At 41.0% G+C, this 26,787-nt stretch overlaps 1 protein-coding gene across 1 annotated transcript in view; it reads right to left on the minus strand.

The window, feature by feature from the left end:
• Positions 1-489: 489 nt before the first annotated feature.
• Positions 490-26,787, minus strand: part of FER1L6 (fer-1 like family member 6) — a 73,020-nt gene continuing 46,722 nt past the window's right edge. Inside the window, exons 27-41 of the mRNA XM_056330414.1 lie at positions 26,198-26,320; positions 26,027-26,066; positions 24,203-24,315; positions 22,940-23,071; positions 21,781-21,906; positions 20,632-20,759; positions 18,601-18,771; positions 17,258-17,418; positions 15,119-15,261; positions 13,714-13,802; positions 11,635-11,733; positions 8,970-9,211; positions 8,461-8,624; positions 5,646-5,746; positions 490-1,003 (exon numbers count right to left, since the gene is read on the minus strand). Of these exons, the coding sequence (XP_056186389.1) occupies positions 823-1,003; positions 5,646-5,746; positions 8,461-8,624; positions 8,970-9,211; positions 11,635-11,733; positions 13,714-13,802; positions 15,119-15,261; positions 17,258-17,418; positions 18,601-18,771; positions 20,632-20,759; positions 21,781-21,906; positions 22,940-23,071; positions 24,203-24,315; positions 26,027-26,066; positions 26,198-26,320 (2,013 nt within the window). The 3' untranslated portion in view covers positions 490-822. The remainder of the gene's footprint in view (positions 1,004-5,645; positions 5,747-8,460; positions 8,625-8,969; positions 9,212-11,634; positions 11,734-13,713; positions 13,803-15,118; positions 15,262-17,257; positions 17,419-18,600; positions 18,772-20,631; positions 20,760-21,780; positions 21,907-22,939; positions 23,072-24,202; positions 24,316-26,026; positions 26,067-26,197; positions 26,321-26,787) is intronic.

The raw sequence follows: 26,787 nt of genomic DNA on the forward strand, positions 1-26,787 counted from the left end.
TTGTTCCTTATTTTCTTTAATCTTCCATGGTTTGTTCCACTCTGCAGACCTTTTCTTTTTCATTCCTCTTTCCCTTTCTTTGTCAAGCAGCAAGATTCTCCCTGTTCCCTCTCCTTTACAAGGATCATTTGCTACCACAGTGCCTGTGGCTGAGGGATCTTCCTGATCCCTCCTGCGACCTTCAGCACTTTCAAACTCCAGCTGAAACAAGTTCTTCCCATCTCTGTTTCTACCTCCCCCATCACCAACACTTACCTCATTTATAAGTGCGTGAGCACAGAGCTCCTACTGAGAGGTGCAGGATGAATGCTGCACGTGACAGCAAATGAGACAATTTAACTTTAGCTTTTTTTTAATAAACCTTTTATCCCAAAATAATCATGCCTTTATAAGGTCATTGAAAAACAGTTCAAATAATTACAAAACTATGCAAAGACTGAACTAACATTTATCTTTGTATACAGATTTTGCTGTTAATATTTAATCACTTGTCTGTAATAAACACTTGACTGAGAAATCAGTTTCTCCATAGCATCGAGGAATTTACTTTCAAACTCAGTTTCAGGTGCAGAATCAAACTTCCATTTTCAATGAAGCTGCAGCAGTATATTAAAGAAGATGTACATTAAGGATGAGTCTGAATGAGCAGCCAAAGAAGACATTAAAATATTCCAAGAGAGTTCCAGTTTCTGGTAAGAATAGTTATGTTTTCTTTTTACAAGGAATGAGATGTTTCAGGTTGATTAATTCTGTATGCCTGAATTTTATTTTTAACTGGAGTGTTTGTATATGATTGGTTACAGTGAGAGCCATAACCTACGCTCATCCTAGAACTATCCTATGACTGATCGCACCTGGCAGTGTGTAGATGAAGAGCACCAGGAAGACAGTGAGTATAAGCAGAATTATGCCGATGATGATGTACTTCTTGTAATTTCTCCAGATCAGGTGATACAAACACTTGAAAGGATTTACAAACCAAGAGAAGGATGTGTCTGGTCGGCTAAGGGGGAAGGAGAAAAAAAAAAAAAAAAAAAAAAAGAACTTTTGTAAAAGCAGATCCAGCTGTTTCCAAAGCTACCATGCTGCAAAATACATATTTGAGTCTGAAAAGGACCTTTAACTCCTAGGAACACACTAAAGAGTTTAGAGGGAACTTCGAGTTTCACATACTATTGGGTCAATCTTCTTCCATCCATTCCACAGCCCAAGATCCACAAACCACTCAGAATGAAATTCCAGTTCACTCTTCATAACTACTCCAATTTAAGGCAGGATAAGGGGTTCAAAATTACAGACAAGACTATGATAAATCCTTAAGAAGAAATACAGACATCTTGAACTTGAGAACAAAAGCCTTCTGGTCATTGCAAGGAATTTAGCATTTGAAAAGGAAAGTTGAAAAAAGCATTTGAAAAATGTGGCACTACAAAAACATCCGATTGCTCAGTGAGTCATAGTGCCATAGCAGTCAGAGCCAGCTCAGGTCTGCCATATGGGCCAAAACAGCACATTTTCAGAAGAAATTTAAAGCAGGCCTTCTGAAACAGGGAGCTGAAGGAAACCCAAAACCTAGGTAGTTTGCCTGGGTACTAAAGAAAAGCCACCTTCTTCTGGTGGAGAATATCTGCATCCATGATCCTAACTTTTTTCCAAATGTTACCCCATGTCATATTCTCCTCCTTAACAAGGAGTTTCTTCACACTGTACAGCAAAGCTGGTTGCATACAGAGAGGAAAACTATGTTCTCCTTAGGGAAAATGTTGGTGTAGTCTCTCCTGTTGAAGGAATTCAAGCAATGTCTTAGTCACCTGGAGAATTCAGCGTTTAGCCTGTGGAAGTGAATGCCAATGTAACAAAGTCTGTAAATCTAAAAAGACTAGCTGAATATCTTTTAAATAAAGACTGTGTGTTATTCTGAAGTAGACTCAGAAATAAATCAAGAAATAACCCTTCCAGGTTAAAAGGAATTATTAAAAAAATGTATGCACTAAAGAGTACTTATTGAATCGCAGCCTTGAGTAACAAAACCATTAGTCTGTGTGTTCAACTCCTTAAGGGCTTTTCATAACCTTTAAAGACGGGAGGGGGAGGGGAGAAGCCAGACTTGCTCATTTAATTTGTTTCTTTGCAACATAGGCAATAGAATTCCCTATCAGCTATAGCAGCGTATTTATTATAAAGACTGCATCTGCAAAAGCATCTTTTCTTGATTGGCAGAGATGAAGAGATGGATATCCTTGTGGTGCTTTACAGTCACGGCACTTTATTTTTCATTTGCATGTTTTTCTTTAGTTCCCAGACATTTAATTTTTGTCCACCTTTGCTCCGGTACATTAAAGAGTCTGTTACTCTCTTGTAGTTTCTTAAGGTAATTTTGGGTTTGAAAGTATTTTGTTTCTTAATTTAAAAAATTAATTATGTAAAACAATCTGAAAAATTTGATGTGTGAGCCTCCATGATTAGCAAAAAAAAAAAGTGAACCTTTAGTATTGGCATAGATATATGGACGTGCTGACACGAAGTTCCTTGAGATCCACTTCTTCCTGGAGAACTCATTTGAAGTTCAGAAACATTTATCTGTTCTCTCTGTTGATTCTGACTACTCTGCATGCATGAACCACATCATATTTCATCACTTGGGGGCAGTGAGATGGCAAATTTTAATACCAGCTTTATGGACCTGGGGTATGTAATGCCTTCAGCTATAGTTTATTTCCTTTCCAGTGAGGGTCTAGCTAAAATAGTATTTACTATCCACGTGCTGGTGTTGCTTTAGCAACACCACTTAGGATTTATTTTGCTTAACTTTAAAACTTGGGTGTTCAGCCTGGTGAGTTGTGAGCTGTCTGTATGTGGAGAGGAAGGACCTTCTGGAGGATAATTCATCTCTTTCCCCAGATCCATCTTAAGATGTGTGTGTTAAGTAAATGGGATGACTACCCCACCTGTACTTGAGCAGCTACAGAAGGAGCCTGAATGGCTTGCTTCTGAAACAGGTAATGTTAAGTGAAACTAATTTCAGTTGAGGCATACATCTCAATTAAGAGTAGAACTGGGTTAAGCCATGTGTTGGCTGTGTATTTCATCATAAAAACCTAGATGTGGAGCCTCTCTAGTGCAAGATCCTGAGGGAGGCTCTGGTTTTGTGGCTTTGGGTCAAAACACCTGGAGGCCAGCTGCGCAGCAGAGAAGGGACCTCCAAGGTTAGTGACAACCTCTTGGCCCATTTGCAGATAAAATGGCCCTGAGGTGCGTGGGCTGGGCCTGAAAAAATGAGAGGAAAATTACATGATGCCTTTGTGCATGCTGCTGACAACCTGCACATGTAATCCTCCTGTTACATACAACACTCGCTCTTAAAACTGCCTTGGCTGACTGCTTCCCACCACATGTATTTCAGAGCTACCCCAGTCCTCTCTCCTCTGTAAGACAGTGCTTTAGCTTCCATTGCTGGGAATCTTTCAGGCAGACATCTGTCAGGCATGAATCATCCTACTTTTGGATAAAGATGTTGGGTGATATGATTAATCAAAGTCTTTCCAAGGTTAATTTTCAACAAGCCTCTGATACCTTTAATTTACAGGCTAAATTTATAACCTTTGTACGAGTATTGGCAATTCCACCTTTATGCTATTTTATCCTTTTTTGTGTTTATCCTGAGATATATATCAAACCAACAAAATTAAACAGAACATGCAATGATTACCATTATGATTAGCAATTGATTTTTGGTAGCAGGAAATACAACATCAATTACTCTCTTTTTTCTAAAAAAATCTAGCTCGTTACTTTAGTAGGACAAAGTGCGTGAGCCAAAACAGATTAGAGATATGTTTTTTCTGAATGCAAAAATCTCAGCCCGTAGTATTTTTTTAATGTGACAAATATTGAAAGATAAAATGCTTCTTCTAGATCATCTGCCTTTGTTAAACCACTTAAAAAGTTTTATGATGAAAAATAAGCATCTTCATTCTTTGATTATGAAGTACAAAAAAATTAGAGATAGATTTGTTAAAGTTGTATCATTCCTGTATGACCTGATTTTCACGTTTTATGACCTTCATCTGCAAGTGATTAATTTATGCAAAGATAGAGAGATGTATGCAGAGGTCAGTTTTCCACTGACACACAGAAACTAAGACATCTTTAAATGTGTGCAGATAATTCTTAGAATCACAGAATCATTTAGGTTGGAAAAGACCTTTGAGATCATGGAGTCCAACTGTTAACACTACCAAGTCCAACACTAAACCATGTTTCTAAGCACCATCTCTACACATCTTTTAAATGCCTGAAGGGACGGTGACTCAGCCACTTCCCTGGGCAGCCTGTCCCTATGCTTGACAACCCTTTCAGTGAATTTTTTCCCTAATATCCGAGGTTCTCATAATTAAAAAGCCCCAAACAAACAAATGACATAGGAAATACTTCATACAGTCATTTTAAAGCACATAAACATGAAGGCTCTACAGAGGGCTCTAGACAGGCTGAGCTGAGGCCAGTTGTATAAGGTTCAAGAAGGCTTAGGGCTGGCTCCCACATTTGGGTCAACCAACCCCAGGCAGCACTACAGGCTGGGGCAGAGCAGCTGGGAAGCTGACTGGGGGGAAAGGACCTGGGAATGGTGATCAACTGCTGGCTGAGCATGAGCCAGCTGTGTGCCCAGGTGGCCAAGAAGGCCAACAGCACCCTGGTTTGTATCCAAAACAGTGTGGCCAGCAGGACTGTCCCCCTGTACTTGGCACTGGTGAGGCCACACCTAAAATATCTTCATTTTTGGGCCCCTCACTTCAAGGGACATTGAGGTGTTGGAGTGTGTCCAGAGATGGGCAACGGGGCTGGTGAAGAGTCTAGAGAACAAGTCTGATGAGGAGCAGCTGAGGGAACTGGGGGTATTTAGCCTGGAGAAAAGGAGGCCGAGGGGGGACCTTCTCGCTGTCTGCAACTCCCTGACAGGGAGCTGTAGCCAGGTGGGGGTCGGTCTCTTCTCCCAGATAACAAGCAATAGGACAAGACAAAATTACATCAAGTTGCACCAGGGGAGGTTTAGATTGGATATTAGGAAAAATTTCTTCCCTGCAAGGGTTGCCAAGCATTGGACCAGGCTTCCCAGGGAGTGGTTGAGTCACCATCCCTGAAGGTATTTGAAAGACGTGTAGATGTGGCACTTAGGGACGTGGTTTAGTGATGAACTTGGCAGTGCTGGGTTAACGGTTGGACTTGATGATCTTAAAGATCTTTTCCAACCAAAATGATTCTATGATTAATAAATAGAATTCATCTGATCTCTATAGGTGGCCAAAGTGAGGTGTTGTGTGTATGCATAAGTTATGATGGTTTAAGAGATTATCACGTGCCAGGTCAGCTATGGAATGAGCTCACATGTGAACTCTAGCTGAGGACAAACATTCAGCAATGCTATTTATTTGGGCTTGCAGAGGACAGCATTTAATCTAACCTGGAAGGTGGTGCCAGCTACAAATGCCAGCAGCAAGGCAATGCACAAGTTGGACAAATGGCTTGCTCAAGGTTACAGTAGGAAAGAGGAGAAAAGCCAGCAGAGAAGCAAGGAGACCTGACCTTTCACATCTCCTGCTGAATTCCCCTTCACAAGTTCATTTAATGAGTATGTTCTTACTCACTGTGGTTTTTCCAAGGGCTCGGGCTCCTTTCGAGCTTTTCCTACAGGATTCTTCTCAGCTTCTTCTGCTGTGACTAGGTGAAACTCAGCTTCCACCTTGCCCTGGATCAGAGAGATCATACATAAGCATCCAGTCCTAGGTTATTATTAGTAAATCACACCAGGATTTGGCTTGTGGAGAAATTATGGAACCAGCCAAGGGCAAAGGAAATTGATTAAAGAAAATAAGATAATTTTTTTGCAATTAAAGAAAAAGCACAAAGGAAATGCAGGCACCAAGTTCTGACTTATGTTCAAGGACCAAGAGGAAAGAGAGGTAGGGTGTTTTCTTCCAGACCTATAAATATGTTTTCTGTTTCCTAAACTATAACATAATTAATCCAAGAAGACCTGTCTTCTATCTATTGCACACCTGGGTGAGCTGAATTGCCGAGCTGGAAGCTGTGTTTCCAACATGGGTCAGGTGTAGCCCACCAACAGGGAGGAAATTCAGCCAGTCACAAGTGCTGGAGCAGTTGATCTGTGGGGTCTCAGCTCACAAAAGGAAGGTGGGTAGAAGTGAGATCTATGTGCAGAAAATATCATGCAGTCCTAGAGCTCTGTTCAGAGTAAAGGAATAGTGGTCTGTCAGATGGATTCAGTCAATTTTCTTGACGAATGGCCAGAAGATGATACTCAGAGCTGTGACCAAAGGAGAACTTTGTTCAGCCCCAACTTACTGATAATTTCTAGAATTCAGAAAAGTCATAATGTGATTTAACTGTTGATTTACTGCTTGTTTTCACTGTAACAAGCCATTAAAACTTGTTGAGTGACTAATAAAATATTAGCACATATAAAAGGTCATGTCTGCTATGCCTTGCATTAGAAATATGTAATATGAGTTATTTGGACTCATAGTATCAACTGTGATTTCTGCTATGGAAACTAGAGCTTCCTAAATATGGATTAAAAATCTGTTTTTCATTTACAGCAACAAATCTGTTTATATTTCTGTCTGTGTTAGGTTACAGGGATGTGCTCTCTTTTCCCTGTTCTTTCAGGTAATGTTCTTCAGTACTATTGCCACTATAGATTCAATTAGGCTAAAGAAAAAAAATAATAAAATATTTCAGAGATTTAAAGATTCTAGTAATGATTAAGAGTGGGTAAATCAAATCAGCTTCATAAAATCTGCTGTGATGGATGAAAACCAGACAAATGGCATTTCATTTGTTTGTTATTTTCCTACCCCATACCTTCGTGGATATCAAAAACTAGAGGGTTAATCTATGGCTAATGGCTGGGATTCAGCACAGAACTGGGCTGAAAGAAGGATGCAGATAAAAGGGATCAGTGTGGAAGACTAGGAGATCAATAGATGAAAGTGGACTGGGAGAAAGAATCAACTGTACTAGGGCTGAGAAAATGGAGGTAAAGCAGGGATTTGGGAGCAGAGTCCATTCACTAAGTATGCAGTCACCTGCAATCTGAAGAAGGCAATTAACTTGAAGATGGCACTTTTTATTAAAGCATTCTTCTTGCTGGAATGGACAGAAATATGAAGGAAGGGTGAGGTTTAGGAAAACCCTTGGAGAATCAATGGAAGGCTAGAGAGGGAGGGAGGGAGAAGGGCCAAAGCAGGTGAATTTGTAGAGGGCTATGCTACAGGAAGGCAGCTTGTAGCTCTTGGTGCGCATCCCCAAAGGGATCTGGATGCACCTAAAGAGACTTCAACCACACTAATCCCTGGACTGGACTGTCAGGATGCCTGGGTTCAGGTCCAAGCTCCCAAAGTACTCTGTGGCCACGTGAGCACACCAGCTTGGGTTTCTTTACTAGCTCACACAGCTCTGCTTCATGCTCTTTTTCATATAGACATACCCCAAAGATCATGTGCAGAGTTAATCATCAGAATGTACTTCATGCCTAGATATATGCACTCCACCTAGGAAACAGAGGATCAGAGTTGTCTTTCATTTACACTGAGAATCCCTATACTGCTGTAACAGTACAAAGAGGCCTTAAAGACAGGAAAAATTGAGAAGTTGTTTTAAACACTGAGAATTTCTGTATTTCATTATCCAATTCAGTATTCCAGTAGCTCCAGATTATACACAGAAAGCACTACAACATTATGAAGGGAAGCTGCAGCAGAAACCCCTGAGAAAAATGGCTAGGTACATGCTGAGTGAGATTTACACACTCCTGTAAGCCTTGTTATGCTAGAGATTTGGGGTAAATGAAAACTTCTGGGGCAGCATTTATATTCTTCCTAGGAGGATACTTCTAAACATAACAAGTCTTGTAGAGTTTGGGGGAAGCTGCATTGCCCTTTGCATTCCTTTATACCAATTGTATCCTGCCACTAAACCAGAAAAAAATTGGCTTATTGAGCACACAGGGGCTGTGCTCTTTCTAGTTGAGATGTGTCACTGTCAAGGAGAATAATGGCAGGTTCCAAAATCTGTTCCTTTGCCCTAGTTGGAGTGAGAAATAAATAGTAAAGAAATAAATACACAGGTGAGATTCCTCCCAGGATTTCCTCAGCTGACAAAGTTGTCTGTAAACACCTGATTTTCTACTCTACCCATCCACTGTGCTGGGCAATGAACAGTGGAAGAAAGCAAGGAACAAGTACGAAGTGCTCTGGTTGCCTGGGATGATCTGAACCAGATCTATGGGGAACCACTAAACCATTTAGAGGAGCCCTATGGCTTGCCAGTGGTGATTCTTCTTCAGATACCATATCCAAAATTAGCATCTGTCTGTTTCAGGACCTTAGCAGAGCATATCGGTCCCAGAGAAAAGCTGTTCATCTGTAGCGAGCTGCTTACCGTGAGCTCCCCAGCTTTGATAAAAGGCCACCAGCCCCTGACGCGCTTCTGCTGAAATATGGAGATCTTGTTTTCTGCACTTGCTGCCACAACTATGTCTAGGTCACAGCTCTTGGCTGTCTTTGCTGCTCGAGGGAATCCATTCAGGTTCAGTTCAAGCGTGCCTGGAGGGAGAAGGAATGTGACAAGACTCAGAAACCAGAAAGACACAAAGGCATTCAAACAGTGGCTTCCAAATGAGATACATGGAGCAATGCAGCAGCTTGGGCCCAAGCTTCAGAGCTGGGGATCTCTCTGTACTGTCAGTTGTTCATTTGTGTTGCCCTGGCATTGTCTTATCTGAGTTCCTAATTATTCCCTCTCCAAGAAATGTCTAAGTTTACAATGTAGTGCTTCAGAGAAAGACAAGCAAAAAGTTGGGTCTCAGACACCTCTCTGTATGTACCTCTACAAAACACAGGTCTGGCAGGACCTCCAGTGATGTTCAGGCAGATCTATTGCATACTTACCCAAGAAATCATCTGAAGAGAGGGTTTCAAAGTCCCACACCTGAAGAACCAGCTCAGCAGGTATTTTGCGCTCTGACTTTTCCAAGGAAAATATGTTTTCTCTTTTACTAACCACCACTTGTTTCTCTGCTGGGAGATAGTGGAACGGGAACACAAAGCGCCAGTTGAAGTTACCCTCTCCTGTCAAGGAGTTGTAATGTACATCTGTCTCCTGCTTGTCCTCTTCCAGGCCCTTTATCCATCTGTAGCAAGCACACAGTGGAAAGCACTGCTGTCACCAGGGGAGCTTGAATTATGGTTGCCATTATTTGGTTACAAGCGTGATCATTTACTAATTCCTACCTAATCAGTCAGAGGCAACACACTGTTCAGGACTGTGACATGCACCAACAGCCCTGGCTCCGGGATCTCAGCCACCACCTCCCCACCATGGCACAGGCTGCAGCAATGGCCAGTGATGACCAAAAGCCAAGAGTGAGAATATGATTTCTATTTTGATCAGACCCCAAAATACCAGTTGGAATTTGCTCTTGGCCAAAACGTCTGTCTTCTTTGGGACTGACAAAGACAGAATCAGTCATTTGCCCACCACTTACCACCCAGCATTCATGTTGTGCCACACTAATAAATACTGTGTCAGTGTCAAAGACTGATTTCAGTGCTCGGTATTAGAGTCTAAATTGTTTGCAGCTGCTGTTTGGGGGTATAAACATGGTGAAAGTATGGCTGAAAAGGTCTCTCTTTTTTCTTATGATTTCCTCTTGGTTTCTGCTACAGTGTGCACAAGATCTGATGTGCAATGCTACGGTACAAAAGGACAACACTTTCCTAAACATAATCTTCTCTTCTGGAGAGCTCCACTGAGGTAACGATCCAGCTAGATATATTTTAGCTGTAAAGATAGTTTATCACAGCTTGAGTAAAGATTAGCATTTTTTGGTGCTACATCCAAAGTGTGGCTTTTCCCTTGCAAGCCTCATTATTTCAAAAAGGAATCAGGAAAAACAGTAATAATCCCAAGCATGGCATGTCCCCCAGTGCAAATCCATGCCCGGGGACAGATCCAGTGCCACATGCAATGTCTGAACACAATGAGATTTGTGTCTTCATCATAAAGGCACAAAATTAAAAAGTTTTCCACTCCCTGTCACACTGCTCTGGCATTGATAGTGATGTCCTCATGTTATCACACAGCTCAGCCCAAAGGCTGGCTCCTAGTTATTCCCTCAATTTTTCACTCTCAGAGCTACTCTGCTACTGCTCTGAACACATTAGTTTATTGCTAAGTTGGACATATCTGTGTAAACACCAGTGATTTAAGAGCAGCTCCTCTCAGGGAACTACAAGGGGAGGTTTGCTCAGCCAGTGCATGCAGTAACTGCACTTGTGGCACGCTGGGGGCCGTACGGCTGTATTAGCACCTGCTTTACCTGGGTTAGTATCACCCACTCCAAAGGAGTGGTACTGTTCCTGGTGCCCCACACAGTTCGGTCAGAGCTAATGCAAGTTTGCCTGGTAAAATGCAGGTAGGTATACCCTAAACAGAAGTAAGAGCTGCTACCAGATTGCCCTGTCTTACGCTTACTTTGGATTTCTTATTGCGTTCACATGATTTTCAGAACCTGCAAGGTGGAAAACATCCTCCTTTCCCTGCTCCATCAGTCCCAGTGCTCCCTCCCCCAGCTCTTTGCATTTAGTCTTTGGCAATCCTGAAACAACTTTTTAGGGAAATTCATGTTGCCATATGCCTAGCACTCTACAAATTCAGATTTTTCCAGGACTCCACAATGACACAATTCATACTGGCATATTAATCTCACTCTCTAGCAGTGGAAACACAGCAAGAAATCTATGACCAATCTTGCATCTGAGATTTCCAATATTTCCTACTAACACTTATACCATAATTTCCCCCCAAGCCTTTCTGGTACCTGCATCCAAAGCCTGCTCAGAAGCAAAAGGTGCAAAGCAGTACTCCAAAACAGGCAAGTAATTTTAGGAAGTAACCTGCTAAAATCTCAGGAAAAAGCTGGTCTGAGTGTCAAGCTTCCCTTTTGCTCTCTCCCTTTTCATTTCTGTTATGTGATATGGTTTACTGATTATCCCAGTTACATCTGTGAAGCTGTGGCAGACGTTTTGTCTGCAGCAGGAAGGAGGCGGAGAGCAGAAAGCACACATGATGTTCCTCCCAGCATGGCCATGGTCATTCACCCACACATGCTCCCTACATGAAGTTTAGAAAATATTTCCAATAGAAATAACCTGGCAAACATCTGATTTCTCGTTTCTGATATGTTCATAATTCCCTTTTCTCTGATTATGCCAGATCTCCCTGCAGCTGTGTAAACTCTTACAGTTCAAATTCTCTAAGTATTTTATTTTGCTAAACTGTGGGCTTGGTTCTCTTCTTGTGCCATCTCTGCCTGAGCGGGAAAGAACAAATAGTGTCATTTTACAGTGACTTGATTTTAAGAACAGAAAAAAAAAAAAAAAGCAAAAAAAAAAGCAGTATGCAATACAGCTGAGTAATTTAGGCAGGCATTTAGAGCAAAATGCCCAGGTCACAGAAATAGCTTATTGGATATTCTCAACAACATAACTTTTTTGTCTGATTTTTGAATGAAATATTACATGTTCTTTTGAAAACAAGTCCTGAAGAACTTACCCTTTTACATAGATATCACTTGATTTTTGCCCCGTGAAGATATTTTCATCTTCTAGAATTACATCCTCTGTATTCCAGATTATTACCCTCAGTTCGTAGCTGGAAAAGAAAAGAGAAGAAAGTATGACTGCATATACTTAAGCTCTGGTCAGACACTAATGTAAACTTCTATCAAATCATGGTTTTATGAAGTGAGAAATGTTGTATCTGTGCAAAACTTTTAAAAAAAGAGCCTCAGGCCTCTTCTGTTTAAAAAAGTCTAGAGATAGAGTGGGGATAGTGGCTCCTATCAACTCTTGGAATATGCTGAATGACAGCGGAGTCACTGCCAGCTTTGGAGGGATGGAAAATTCCTTGCTTTTTGTGTGCCTGTTCCTTGTCATTTCTTTTCACAAAAATGCTGAAGTGAAATAAAGCAAAGCTGATCTGAACAACATCATCGAATCAGTCTCCAAAACAGCCAGCAGTTTGCCAATAAAAACCAGAGTTCCCTCAGAGGTGCTTTTCTGAAGAAATGCCTAAAACCATTATTTTTGGTGCAATGCAGTGCATTAAAAGGCACTGTTTAGAGATATTTTCATGTAAGCAAGCACAATCATCTTTAGAAGCAACAGTAAAAGGAATTAATGTTTTCCCATCCTTTCCACTCCCTATATACAGACATTTATGGTGGCCATCCAAAGCTCTAGAAATACAAAGTGAAATACAGATGTTGCAGGTGAGATAAAAAAATTGATACTCAAAAATTTAGGTATGCCTTGAGTCATTGTATGGTCTGCAAAATAAAATAAAAAACCCCTATGTTTGAGAAAACCAACATACGGTTTTTCTGATGTAACGTGTTGTCTTGGAAATAGCCTCAGCCTCAGATGTGAAGCAGTTTGCCCTAGAAGTTACCAGATACCCTAGGTAATGGAGCTCTTAAGGAGGTGTCAACCATGAAAATCAAGCCTCTGCACTAACCAAAGAAACTTTCATCTGCAGTGCTCCGTCAGAGTCTTGTTCAGTTGAAGACTGTCAACAAGAAATGTTTTCACAAAGTGTCTGAAGTCTTGTGGAGCCTGGAGCCTGTTTTGCTGCAGCAAATATGCTTTTCCTCAGCAAAATGTGTAACTCATGTTTGCATGCTTACTTTCTTTCTCAAAATTAACTGTTTGACAATATTTTCCCCTGCTTGTGTAGACTACAAAAATGGCAGTGACAATTTGGTTTTGTGGGTATGATTAGTTCTAAAGCTTTTTGAACTGGAAAATGCTTGTTATTAAGGGTCTTTACAGAAAGTTCTGGTTTGAAGAAAGTAGTTACATAGACTTACTTTTGTCAAATCTTGGCTTTTGTGAAAGGAAAAAAGTTTTTATTACGTTGTTTCTTGTTCAAACATAAATAATACTTTAATAGTACCTGGTGCTGCTTCAGACATAAAATTATCAGGAAAGGCCTTCCTAAAATATTGGAATAAAGCTGACACAGGATGGGCTGAGAACTCTGTTGTAGTTTTTGTGTTTCATTTACAAACATTCACTCAGCTTGAAGAACTATGTGTAGCATTGCATATAAAGCGTCATAAGTATCTGTGTGAAATCTGACAGGTTATTCCAAACATATCTCTTCTATATGTTGCTGCTTTATGTGTTTCTTGATCTTATCTTTGAATGAAGTGCTGGGATCCAATAGATGTAATACTACTGCATCAGACTGAAGATCTCATCCAGGGTCAAATAAGTTATCTAGCTGAAAGAGGTAGTGAAACTGGAATTACTTCTTTCAGCTCAACAAGTGGATGATAGCATCAGAATTATTAAAGGACTCTTCCTTCTAGCTAGCTGAAATCTCTGTATGAAAAGGGGATCTTTTACAAAGAGGTGTGTGATATCCCAAATGTTCTTTCAGTAGTTCCACGGAGGAGACAAAACTACATGCTCTCATTTGCCTTGAAGTCACGTGAAGCTACGAAAACTTTTCTCAGGATCACAGAAGTTTGTTGTGATAGTTCTTTTATAGTTCTTTCCAGACATTTAAGGAAGACTCAGTCTTTGAAGACTTATGTCATTAGGCTGGGAGGAAAGCACATAGTATTACCCTTTGGGCTTTCTTGGTGAAATGTCCACTGGGGGTCCTGGCAGAGGCATGTCTTTAGGAAACATGTCGACCCACATCTGTACACGCCCCTTGAAAACAAAGAGAGAAACATCTCTGTAACCCTATTTTAGAGAGACTTTAAAAGCCTTTAACTGTAGTCCTGATGTCCAAAACCACCACTTCCTCTATAAACACCAACCAGCTCACTATCCTGTAACGATGATTTAATCTATAAGGTTACTATACAATGTATTTTTTTCATACACGTATTCTATCAGTCTCTCAGGGATTTGGTGAAGTTGGAATTGAGCTCAAACATTGGCAACTTTAAGGTAAAAATCATATTAAAATAGTACCTTATGAATGGGGAAAAAAAGATTCACAGAATGACAGAATGGTTGGGGTTGGAAGGGACCTCTGGAGACCATCTAGTCCAACTCCTTGCTAAGGCAGGTTCACCTAGAGCAGGTTGAACAGGATCGTGTCCAGGTGGGTTTTGAATGTCTCCAGAGGAGGAGACCCCACAGCCTCTCTGGGCAGCCTGTTCCAGTGCTCTGTCACCCCCAAGGTAAAGAAGTTTGTCCTCATTTTTAGACAGAACCACCTGTCCAGGGCTGCAATCCTACTTGTTGCCTTGCTTCCTCCATACAGGACCCTGAACTCCACTATCTCATGGTGACTGCAGACAAGGATACCCCAACCATTCCTTCTCTGTTTGTGAGTACAAGGTCAGGCAGCACACCTTGCCTCATTGGCTCCTCCACCACCTGTGTCAAAAAGTCATCAGCAATACTCTGAGGAACCTCCTGGACTGTGTGTCCTAGCTGTATTGTCTTTCCAGAAGGTATCAGACTGGTATAAGTCCCCCATGAGGACCAAAGCCTATGATCATAAGGGTACTTCCAGCTGTCTGTAGAGGGCCTCATCAACTTCCTCTTCCTGATCACGTGGCCTGTAGTAAACACTCACAACAGTGTCACCCACATTAGCCTGCCCCTTAATCCTCACCCATAAACTTTCAATGCGTTCTTCACGCGCCCCTAGGCAGAGCTCAATATGTTTCCATTTGCTCTCTCACACAAAGAGCAACTCCCAAGAACTAAAGTCTAAACACAAGCAGAGTTTGGGTTAACTTAATGCAGTAAAGCATTTGAAAGTATGAAAATGTGAAGTTACACCTTTTGTGATTACTGTGTATTTGGGTAACTGGCCGTACATACATGTGTGACAATTTCCAGGTTGATACGGTACAAAGTCTCATCTGTGGTACAACACTCGGATGCTCTGTAAGTTTGCAGGTGCAAATAGAAACCACAATAACTGGAGGAAAGAAAAACTGCTCCTGGGTCTACCAGAAGCAACTATCAGAAGGTGGTCCATCACCACCACCTCTGAGCTGCTCTACCTGTTCCATGCCTGGCTTATCCTTGTGGTAGAGAGGCCGAGTCTCAATGTGCTCTGGTACCAGTTTGTATCCAGCTCCAGGGATTTCTTCCCAAGCATGTAAAACCTTTAAGGAGAGATGTTCATACGATTCAACTGGCTCCTCTACACAAAAAAAAAAAGTCAAACAAAAAGAACAGAGAGAGCTGAATTACAATGTTGGACCCCTTGGTAACACATTCCATTAATTATTCAAGTTGGTCATTAAAAATTTTCTTGAGCTAAAAGGAAGGTTTTATGAATCCCAGCTAAGTAAAGAAAGGTCTTGAAATGCATTTAGTTCTTGTAAATAAAGGTACACACCATGGTAACTAGGAGATTAGCACTTAGGCAGCATTTTATCTGCAACACACAGCAAGTAATTTTGCTATTACAGCAGTAGTTTCTAACAGCAAGAAAGAAGACTGAACTAACCTTTTCACAGAAAATTGCAAATGTGAGGCTTTTTTACAGCTCATGAAAGACAAGGAGACTTGATTGTGACAAAGCTGACAGAAAATAGGCATTAGTAATTATATAATGCGCCTTATTTTGCCTCATGATGGCAGCAGTGAAAACCCTCCTGGACAACTGAATCACACCTCAAAGGAAAAGGGTTGAAGTTCACAGGCAACAACATGTCACCTCTTCACCATTTTAGCTTGGCCACTGGAGGAAGGGAGACGCCAGAGATAGCACCTCAAGGAAGGATCAGTGCCAATACTAAAAGTAGGGTGGATATTGGAAAGCAGAGACAGGCTTTTGATCTCTTGAGCTTCTCTTTCTTGTCATTTTTTGTGGGCTCAACACAAAAGGAACCCAGACTTTTGAAGAGGGGTATCTCCTAGATTAGAAGTACCCAAGTGAGAAGTTGGCTTCTTTGTGTCAGCAAACTGATATCACTTTTCCTAGGGGTGTTGCTATCTCCGAGTTGCTGATAGTTCACAAAAATGTTTGTTTGTGATTTAAATAGTAGATATTAAACACTTCACAATGGCTTAAAGAGTGAGGAAGGATGACCCTGTGGTTATGAGTCCTGGTTCCCTTTTGGGCACCAACGTGTGTTTGAGATGTGATGTATTTCATCTGATTTTAGCCAGCTAAAGGACAGATAAGGGAGTAGAGGTTTCCCTACACTGCCACATTGTCCACTACTGTCTCCAAGACCAGCTCCTTTTGTTCCCCCTTGAAAGTCTCCATCCTTTTTCCTTACCCTGGGTATAAAACTGAATCATAGAATGGCTTGGGTTGGAAGGGACCTTTAAAGATCATCTTGTCCAAATTCCCTGCTATGTGCAGAGACATCTTTCATTGATGGCTCTGTCCCACTCCACACTTAAGCGATACGGATACTCAACTTCCTGGTAGCTTTGACTTCTTTTTAATCTGGGAGCTCTGAAAGCAAGTTCTGTCCTACACCCTGGATTCATGGACCCCACAGATACCCAGCTATCCACAGCACTGTGTCAGTGCTTCAGAAGACCAGTCAGAGTGATAATAAAGAGGAGGAAAAAAACAGAGAGGAAAGCAAAGTAGGTAAGGTAGGACTGGCAGATAATTGGCCTAGAACTTAACTGGTCAGAGACTTAGTCTGACCCTGAGTAACTCACTTCACATCTGTATTTCCCTTCCCCCTTCTTCTCACTTCTTGGGCCTGCTTACACTAGTGTTTTAATTTAGACAGGGAATGCATTTTTGAAGACTCTCCCTGACTTCCCATGCTTTGACTTGCTGTGTGGAAGGATCTCAGAGCATGCACGTGGACTTCTTTCAGATGAAACAAAGCCAGAAGACATGTTCCAAGAGGGTCACCTGCACTCCAACCAATCCTGGGCATCCCATCCTTGGGATCAGGCAGGAGCTAGTCCAAAGTATCCCCCAATGCCTACCATGGGGATGTCAGGTGATCAGCAATAACTCTCTCACCCTACAGATTCTCTGAAAATAAGCCATGGCAATAGCTAATGTAGACACAGCTTTCATCACCACAGTATTTCAAAGCAGAGGCAGGTTCCAGTAATCTGACTTTAGAGCACATAGCACAACAGGGCCCCAGCTACAGCTTGGGCAGGCTCTTGGTACGTCTACAATGCAGTTGAAGAACGATGAACTGCTTCATTACCATTGTCATCTTCTGTGAAGATTGTCTGTCCCTTAAAGACTTTCATTCCTACTTGTATCTCCCCTGGCCGCATGAAGGGTCCATTTATTCTGTAGTCCTTACACAGCTTAGTGAGGATCTCACTTGGCTTGGTTGCATCTCGCCATGCATTGTACCCTTCTCTGTAAGGAGGGAACAAGGAGCAAAGAGAAATGGGTGAGATTTTCCTTCAGCAAAGTCCACTTGCAAATCAAGACTTCCCGTGCAGAGACTCACTTTGTGGTCAGTGGCCCTAACATCTGCTCAGGCAAACTGCTCTGAATTGTCCAGTGCTACGTCTTACTTGAGACACCCCTTCTGTCTCCTCAGGTCCTGGGGCCAAACACTCTTCTCTCTTAAAAAACAGGAAAAGTTGAAGCAGCCTCACCCACAGCTTAGGTAAAGTAGCCCAGACGTTGGCATGCTCCCCAAGAGGAAAAGGAGCAGAGCTCATTCAAGGACTAGAGCTCATTCCCTGTTCTACCTAAAGGATTCATGTCTATATGTTCTACCTCCATTTAATGAGAAGTGTTCTGCGGCTCCCACATGCAGAGGAGAAGCTGAGATTATCTCGGACCTGGAACAAGCACATAAAGAAATACCTCGCACTGGAGGCTGAGCTGGCAAGGGAAGTCCTGGGGTTTGCTCTGCGCTCCTGGATTGCTTTTCCATGTTGCCCACTCTTTGTTTGTAGATAGAGGAACAACCACAGGAGAAGAGCCCCAAGCCCACATCTCCCACATTAGTGCCCCACCCCAGGGCAATGGAGTTATTTTAATTTGACTTTCTCTGCATTAATTAATCTTTGTGCACAACGTCCTCGAGGCTGCAGCTGTATGACAGGGACCAGGAGCTCAGCACCACCGCCCTGTGACTCACCACTGTTGCAGCGGCCATGACAGCAGTCCCGCTCTGCTCCTGCTCCCCTCAGTGCCACGCCCGTCCCACCAGTTTTGCTGCAACAACTCCAGTTGCAGATGAATAGTGGAGAGCAGAGCCCTGTCATTACTTCTGACAGATTTTTTTTCCCATTTGCCCTTTATGCCTGTCCAAAGGCAGTTTATCAAGCAGGTATATTAAACATAGGCTGGTTACCATCTAAAATACTTGGTGAACAAAGAGTGTTGTTAATTTTAAAATATCCACTTCCTACTGAGCCTGGCAGCTACCCAAAGCCACTGCTAAGTTCTTTGGTGAATTTTAATTAAAATGCCTCCTGTGCACTTTTGTGCTGGAGAAAGCACAATATTTAGCTACATCTGGAATTTCTCCTTCAAGTCAAGTAACTCACTGTGTGCTCTGCTGCTGTCTGAAGAGGTACTTACATTTCATATTGACTTTGTAGCCCACAGGTAGCTCGATGCCTGCTGTAGAAACGATTTTCCAAATCAATTTTAGTCTCTCCAATGAGATCATCTGTTCCCACGAAGTCATGGTCGTAGATCAGGACTGTGAGCAAGGAATCCTTGGGGAATGTAGCTTGTATTTCAAATGATCTACAGCAAAAATTGAGACCTACATGCAGTCAAATCAGTTTGGAAGCCCAAAAGACTGAGTTAACAAATACTGTGCAAACAACATGTGGACAGTGTCTCTTCTAATAAGAGACAGTGTGTGTGTGTGTGTGCGCGTGTGTATGCATGAGTGTTTGGTAGTGTTTTTTGTTTCAATGAAATACCTGAACACACTGGAAACACACAGGGCAAAATTTTTTTTCTTTCCCCTGCTTCCGTACCATCCCCTGTACAGTTCTAAGATCCTTCCCACCTACAGCAGACAGAGCAATGGGACAGAGCTGGTCAGCTGCAATGGTTTATCCTGAATCCAATAGAGATGGAAGCATGGAAATTACAAGGCTAATGAAGCTCTATGTAAGAGTTCTCACATGCTTTTCAGAAGCCCCAAAAGGGACATCTGAGTCTTGGCTGTTTTCTTTCAAAGGCTCCAGGTTAAATATTGAATATAGGAATCTGGGGGCACCCAACAAAATGATCAGGCAACAGTTTTAAACAAGTCTCAAAGAAGCAAAGATCAGAACTCCCTTTTCACTGAGTGCATTTGTCAGGGATAGGAATCATTGTCGTTGAGATGTTTAGGGAAGCCAAAAATATAAAAGTGATTTTAAAAGGGATTTAACAAATTGGTGGAAGACAGGACATCCTCATCAGCACAACACTGCCTCCAGATTTCTCCAAAGCACAGGTAAAACTGAGCTTTGTCTCCTGAAAAACAAATTTTGTCCTTTTTCTCAAAGTGGCCAAAGTAAATTTTGTAGCAACAGCAAAGCAGTCTCTGGAGGACAGAGGGGTTTGGCAATGGTCTTTTATTGCTAGAAGTTGGTGGTGCCATGATGACCAGGGCTTCCAGGATGATGAGAGGTGGTTACTATGAGTGATGCTACTGCTGTGAAGGATTTGCTGGTCCAGCCACCCCAGCCACTGGCAGCAGCATCAAGGACCATCCAAATGAACAGCCCATTCCTAACCTTGTCTAAAATAAACACAGTGGCAATTTTCCATTCCATCTATATGCATCTATGATGGCTGTACTTTACAGTTTATCATAATGATCATTCACTTGGAACTTCTACTAAGGAAGAGTTTAAATCATAACAACTGAGATGGCGTGCTATGGAGGGACCGCTCTGTTCTTGTCTTTTCCCCTTAAACTTTTTTCTTTAAATCTCTGTTTTTGCAGACAGGACCCTGGCCTAGGGGGCTTTCTGTCCAACATAATATAGTTTCTCTGTCTTAATGTTCTTACAGAAGAACATTTTCGATCTTCCTAAAACATGGAAACTTACTGGCAAAAAAAAATCACAGCTATTAGAATTAACAATAGAAATACATATAAAACATTTATAATACAAAGTTGATGTTTACTGACAGCTTGCCCCTGGCTCCCCCATTCAGAAGGCTGTGTGGGTTCAAAAAACTAGGGGTTTTTGTCCTAGTCCTAAAATTAGGAGATTTATTTGGCTCTCTAGTCAACCTGAAATAGCAACAAAGGTTGTGAAATCACACTTTACTATGCTAATATTTTTTTCACTTTAAACTTAAAAATTACATTAATTTGCACAGACAAGATCATTTGTTGCCTCATTTCCTCTCATGCATCATTTTGCAAAACTTCTCACAAATTGTATTCTGCGATGTTTTTTGACTGGTATGAAAATGAAATAATTTATAATCATACAAGGTGACACCACTTTTCAACATTTTAACCAGCAGAATTGCAAAACATCCAAACAGGCAGGAATCAGCATATAACAAACACTTTGGAATAGTAACAGCAATAGTTGTGGCAAGTGATAAAGCAGAAACCACCCCTGAATAAGAAAATAAGCCACCACTGACCTTCCAAATACTGGATTTAGCTGCTTGGGGATGTAATTTTCCCTGTCTTTTATTTCTGTGTTGCCCAGTCTCAGCACAATGTAGGGATCTGACTTGCCATCTGGATCAGCTGGGCTGAGGTTGAACGCCTGTTATAAAGAAAGACTGTGTCCTCACGAAGCATGCTTAAACACAGCATGGTCACGACATAGGACCGTGGGTTTCCTGCCCAATCCTGGGTGTCCTGCAAATGCAGGGGCTTTGCTTGCCTCATGTAATATAAAATTGGGCATTTAGCTTTGCAAGGTACTGGGGAAAGATGATCTGGAGAAAAGAGTTCGCAAAGGTGGAAGGTTTAAATGCTGTCCCACCACTAAGATAGAAAAAAAGATGAGCGGGAGAGGCAACACTGAGGAAGAAGATGGCTGCACAAGTGCATGTAGGATTCAGGAAAGGTTTCCCAAAAATACTGGTCCAGATCACTGAACAGTGTAAAAGAACTTTTCAGACTGTATTTATGAGATAGCTTGGAAGTCTTTATATTCAGGAAACAAAGCAATCTCTTCCTATTCTTCTTCCTAGTCTTCTCTTCTGTTTTATTTGCCATTCTTTCCTTCTTACACCACCTGCAACTCTTGTTTCTCTGAAATACCAGCTCCTTCTACCCCTTTTACTTCTCACATTGCACTCTCTCATCATCTTGTCCTTTGTATTTCCACCTCTTTCTCCATCCCATAACTTATTCACATCTACCACTTTGATTATATGCAGTTCATAGCCCTCAAAAATATGCTCCCATTTCCCCTTTACTGAGGTTTTGTTTGAATGTGTGCAATTTTGAAACAACTCTACTGATTGAAACTGGATACATTTGCATAATGTAGCTGGAACCGGTTGTCCATACTACGTTAGCTATGTCTCTAGCGCTTTCAGTTTGAACAAGTAGCGTGATTCTCCGATCTTGTGATTTATCGTGAGGAATATGTAACAATTTTTCTACTCTGAACACCCATTTCTACAACATGAAACGTCGTCTGAAATACGACCAAAACATTTCTACCACATGGATGAGGATTTTCACAAGCTTCACTGCAAAGATACTGGAGGTAAACTGAGTTGAAAAGAAACATCCAAGTTATTTCAAGGTTAAAAGAACATCTGCCTACTTACTGCCACAATATAAACCCTGATGAGGACTTTGACCGAGTGGTTTGGTGGTATTCCTTGCAGAATGCGGGGCTGCCCTCCATCCAACAAGCTGCCATCCTCAGGACTTGGGTATATGCAGAAAGAGCCCTGGTAATACAGTGCCTTTTATCTCCCTCGAAAACAGATGAAGTGCAATACAAAAAACAATCCTTTGAATGCAAACAAAACCTCATTCATGCAGCCTGCACTACAGTACATACATATACACAACACATTTTGAGGTACCGCTCAAAGGGAACATAGGCTTCAGTGCACTAAATATAATCTTTTAAAATGTCTTTAACTTATAACATGGTACTATCATCATATCTAGATGACTGCAAGAAGTACTTTTATTCCCTTAACTCTCTATTATTTAAAGGAAAAGCACCTGCAGGTGTTCTAAATCTAGTTTTCTTAGTATTAATATTCTAAAATTAATATTTTGCCCTTAACTGTATATTTGCAAACTGAGAATTCCATTGGGTTAGTTTCACAACAGTGTGACTGGAATCCAACTGTATTTTTGCAGCCACCATACAATTCATATAAATCAATATTGACTCACTCTGCTGAGTAGCTCGTACTGCCTGAAAGCAACTAGCAAGTAATTTGAGCTGAAGTCTGCATTGCAAACTGATTGCAGTATCACTGAGTTTAATCAGTTCCTCTGAAGTACAAAGTGCTTGGATTCCTACTAATATTACTCACACTTTGAGCTGTGTTTTCAAATTGCCTAATGGTGCCCTGGATCAGGCTGTGCAGTTTTTTCTAACTGGAGCACTGTAAGCTTCATTTAAATTACTGAAAATTAAATACAAGGTGCTGTAACTGACAGTGCAGTAATCAAGTTGCATTAGTGGAACGTGGATTATATAACACATCTCTTATTTTCCTTCTGTGATTTAAAACTTTTTTGTAATACCTTGTTTCAAAATAAGAGTGAACACCCGGTGGTGGATGCTGCTTTCATCTATCAGGTAAAGGGAACGGAAAAATATGACTCTAGATCCCATAAAAGAGATAATTCTATTTACAACAGACTGTCAATTTCTTTTTCTTTCATCTTTGGTATACCTGAAATATGCATGAAAACATAAAGTCTCTAAATTATTACCCATTTATTCAACGTTAAGCTCACCTTAAATTTTCCTATTATTCTGTCTCCAGAGTCAGCATGAGCTTCGTCATTAGATTTTCCTCTTAAAAGCTGGAAAGTTTTCACCCAGTCCTCAAAGTTATTAAATTCACTCTCCAAGTCTCCTTCATAAATCTTTGAAAACAGGAGAATGCTTATTTTTTGTGGTGCAGGTAATATATTTATAGCAACTTTTTTTTATTACAGGATGACTAGAAATCCATTTTGACTCAAAATACAGATTTTAATAAAACCAAGGTTTTGCAAAATTCCTTGGGGGAGGGGGGGGGTGCGGAGTTAATTCCCCACTTAAAACAGGAGCAGGTTTGTCCTTAACCGGTGTCCTTCCCAACTACTGGAATAACACATTAATGCAGCAAGTAGAAGCGGCTCTAGAAGGGCCTGAACAAACATTTCTAAGCACTGGTGTGGGTGAAAAAAATGTGGATGCACTGCTCTTTGCTTCTGTTTTCTCTCTGCAATGTGCCTTTGATGTGCTGACCCATTCTGGTATATTAATATGTCAGGATGTGAGAGCGAAGCAGACAATACAATAAAGTCCTGTGGAGACAGAGCTGTAGGATATGTAAAAACAGCAAATCCTTTTTAAAAGGATGGGGTTTTTTCAACACTCTCCCCCTGTAATTTGTTAAGAGTTATTCAGTGTGAAATAGAAGGGCCTAGACTAGTGCCACATCTTAAAAAATGGAAGCAGCGGTTCCGAATTCTCCTTTATTCAGCTAGAATCTAATCCAAGCAGTTCTAGTCTTTTCAAACCTCTTCATCTCTCCAGTCATTTTGCATGACCTATATAGTTTCTTTGAATTCCTTCTATCGTTACCCAATCAAATCTAATGCAAGATGAATATTACTTCCCCATCAGGGACGATGCACTAGTGATTACAGCAATGCTTTCATTACTCATTTTTAATTCATTCTTAATAGGCTGTATTATTTCCAACATGAAATTGGGTATTTCCAAATTCGGTGTTTTACAGGCAAACAACAAAACAGAATTTTCACTAAAGTCTCTCTAGGTGTGTCTATACTGATAAACTGACAGTCTAAGGCCACCTGCCCTATGAGGCCCTGGTTTCCTCTGGGGCCCATGTGCTGATGTGCATTATCACTATCATTTTGGTTGGTTTATTCCTTTAAGGTGTATGAAATAAATGTATGGAAGGTTTACTAAACTCACCTGCTGATGGCAAGCTTTGGGGAGACAGTGAATAACAACCTTACCTCAGAGCCTTACTTCTCACTTACCTGCAGTGTTGCTAGGTTTGGAGTTTCTTTCTGTTTCCTTTTCAATGTCTTATCCTTCTTTTTTTCTGGCTCCTCTTCTATGATCAATGCAATGTGGTCCAAAGTCTGCTTATCTGCAGAGATTTCATGACATCATGTAGGTTTTAGTGAGCAAAGCACACCAAATGCTTCAGATAAGGATGCAAAATACATTTGAAATGTTCCTTCTCCATTCATTCTTCTGCTGCGAAGCATGGGGTCCTCTATTTTCCCGCTGCTCCTCCCAGGCAGAGAGGTGGCATTTGATCGTCTCTGTGGCTAACAGTCTTCATGATGAGCTTGGTTGACAGAGTGTGATGGTGTCCAGCATCACTCCTTCCCTGCTGGCCATCTCACAGACCACCCTTTTCCTTCCTCCTCCCAGATAAAACTGACAGATCTTAACAGCTTTCACATAAAATTTAAAGCTTATTTAAAACTGGAAGCTGCTATTTAGGCTGACTGATCCAAGTCCTTCTCTGCTCAAAGGCATCACAAAATAGTGTATCTCACCTTGTGATAACCTACAAGTATGAGAAATGGGAGGTGGTATGACCAGCCTCAAGCCAGACTCCAAACACCGAGGGGACTTCCCAACAAAAAGAGGGTGAGCTCTCAAATATGGCACTGAGATGGTTGAGTTCATAGATTGAAATCTGGATTTTTAGTTCACTTTACTTTCACTTTTTGAGTAGTTCATGTATGTTTGATACCACTGTTTAGAAATATACGTGTATGTATATATTATATCAGTTCTGTCTCGTCTGTACAATGATTATCGTAAGTGAAAATATGTGACAAAAATTATCAGAAGAGAATTTATGAGATCTGAAGTCAGTGGTCCAAAACAACATGCCACAGCTGTCTGAATAGCATGTGGATGGATGTCACAATAGCAAATAAATTTCTAATTGTAAGTGAACACCACACCTTTGTAGAACATTTTCTATCAATTTCCACCCTGTAACAAGTGAGTTTCAGTCAGAAACTGATCTCTGCCTTATCTCTCAACAGCCCTGATGATCACTAAAACACTGTCAGCTGCTATTCCCAGAATTATACCGTCTGACATGTAGGTCGTGTCTTCCATCCAGAGCAATCTCAACACCTCCTTTAAAACAGAAATCACCTCAATCACTGGTGAATGCAGTCAGCTCTGACATGGGAAGATGTTATAGCTTAATTCTGAATACCAGCTACTGTTAGGAGCAGTAAACATTTTTTTTCTTTCCCTGCCTGCTCAAGCAGTCACATTTGTCTAAAAAATTTTTTTCTACAGCTGTTTGATTGTGGGAGGACCTGCTAAGCCATGGAGTATACAGGTATGGAGACAAATATACATACACACACCAAAAGCCTATTTCTGGCCAACTTTTTTGAGTTCTTGTGCAAAAAAAATTCCGCTAGAACCTAAGCTAGACACAAAGCTTTTCAGCTATGGAAGTAACACACATGACTATGAAGTCGCCTAGCAGAAGCTGTTCCTACATCATTGATGCTGAATTGAATTCAAGATGGAGAGAAGCTGCTTTTTCTGAACCTGTTACAACCGCAACCTAAGATTATCCTAATCTCCACCTTCTATCATTTGGGACTTCGACTTTCCAAATCTCTGCACATGAGATTAGAAAGACAGAAACCTCATGTTAACCAACACTGCCTATGAAGTTTTAACCTACTCACTGTCTGACCTGTAGAGGAAAGAATCTGGTATACCACCAGTACTCCATTACCAGACGGTAAAATAGTAGAGAAGCAAAGTATTAGTAGGACAAGTAAATAGAAAAATGCAAACGATTTACTTACTGTCTTCAGGTTTTCCCTCACTGGAAAAAATTCCTTTTGCCTTTCAAAAGAAAAAGACGATGGACAAACTCCTCATTATGAACGTAATACCGAAGAGGAATCATTCAGCAGTAAATCTACTTTTACAACATTGCTCATCCATGAGAGTTTTAGGCATGCTGAGTGACTTACCTTTTGCATTTTGAGCACAGAAGCATAGTATTTGGACCACCAGTCAATAACATTTTCAGCTGATTCATCTGCAATTGTTCTTTTTTTCCTCTTTGTTGACCGTCGGATAGATTTTTTCATATCCTACCGAAGAACGGGGGAAACACTGTTGAACACTAGAACTGAATAAAACTAATCACCTGACTCATGAGGTCAAGCATGAACAAACCTATATGAAGAAATTATCAACCTCCAAAAGCTAAATAAATGCAATATGAATTAGTGTCTCCATCTTTTAATCCAAGACACTTCATCACAAACATCATATTATTAAAGCTATCTCTATTACCTACCGACGATGCCAAAACTTAGAGCATTTGAAATATTGTCACAGGAGCAACCCATACAGCAGGAAAATCTACACAGAGAAATAGGTAATGATGTTTTAAGGGATGGAAACATTCAGATACAGATTGGCTTCTCCCACTAAAGTCTGCAAGTATTTTAACAACTCCCATCATTACTTTATTGCCTTTTGGAAGAAGAAAGAGTCCCAATGGTTGCTGCAGTTCAGCTGTTCTCTTCTTACAAAAAGCTAAAATCTGAATCTG

Source organism: Falco biarmicus, chromosome 3, assembly GCF_023638135.1.
Source record: "Falco biarmicus isolate bFalBia1 chromosome 3, bFalBia1.pri, whole genome shotgun sequence".
In the NCBI taxonomy this organism is placed as follows: Eukaryota; Metazoa; Chordata; class Aves; order Falconiformes; family Falconidae; genus Falco; species Falco biarmicus.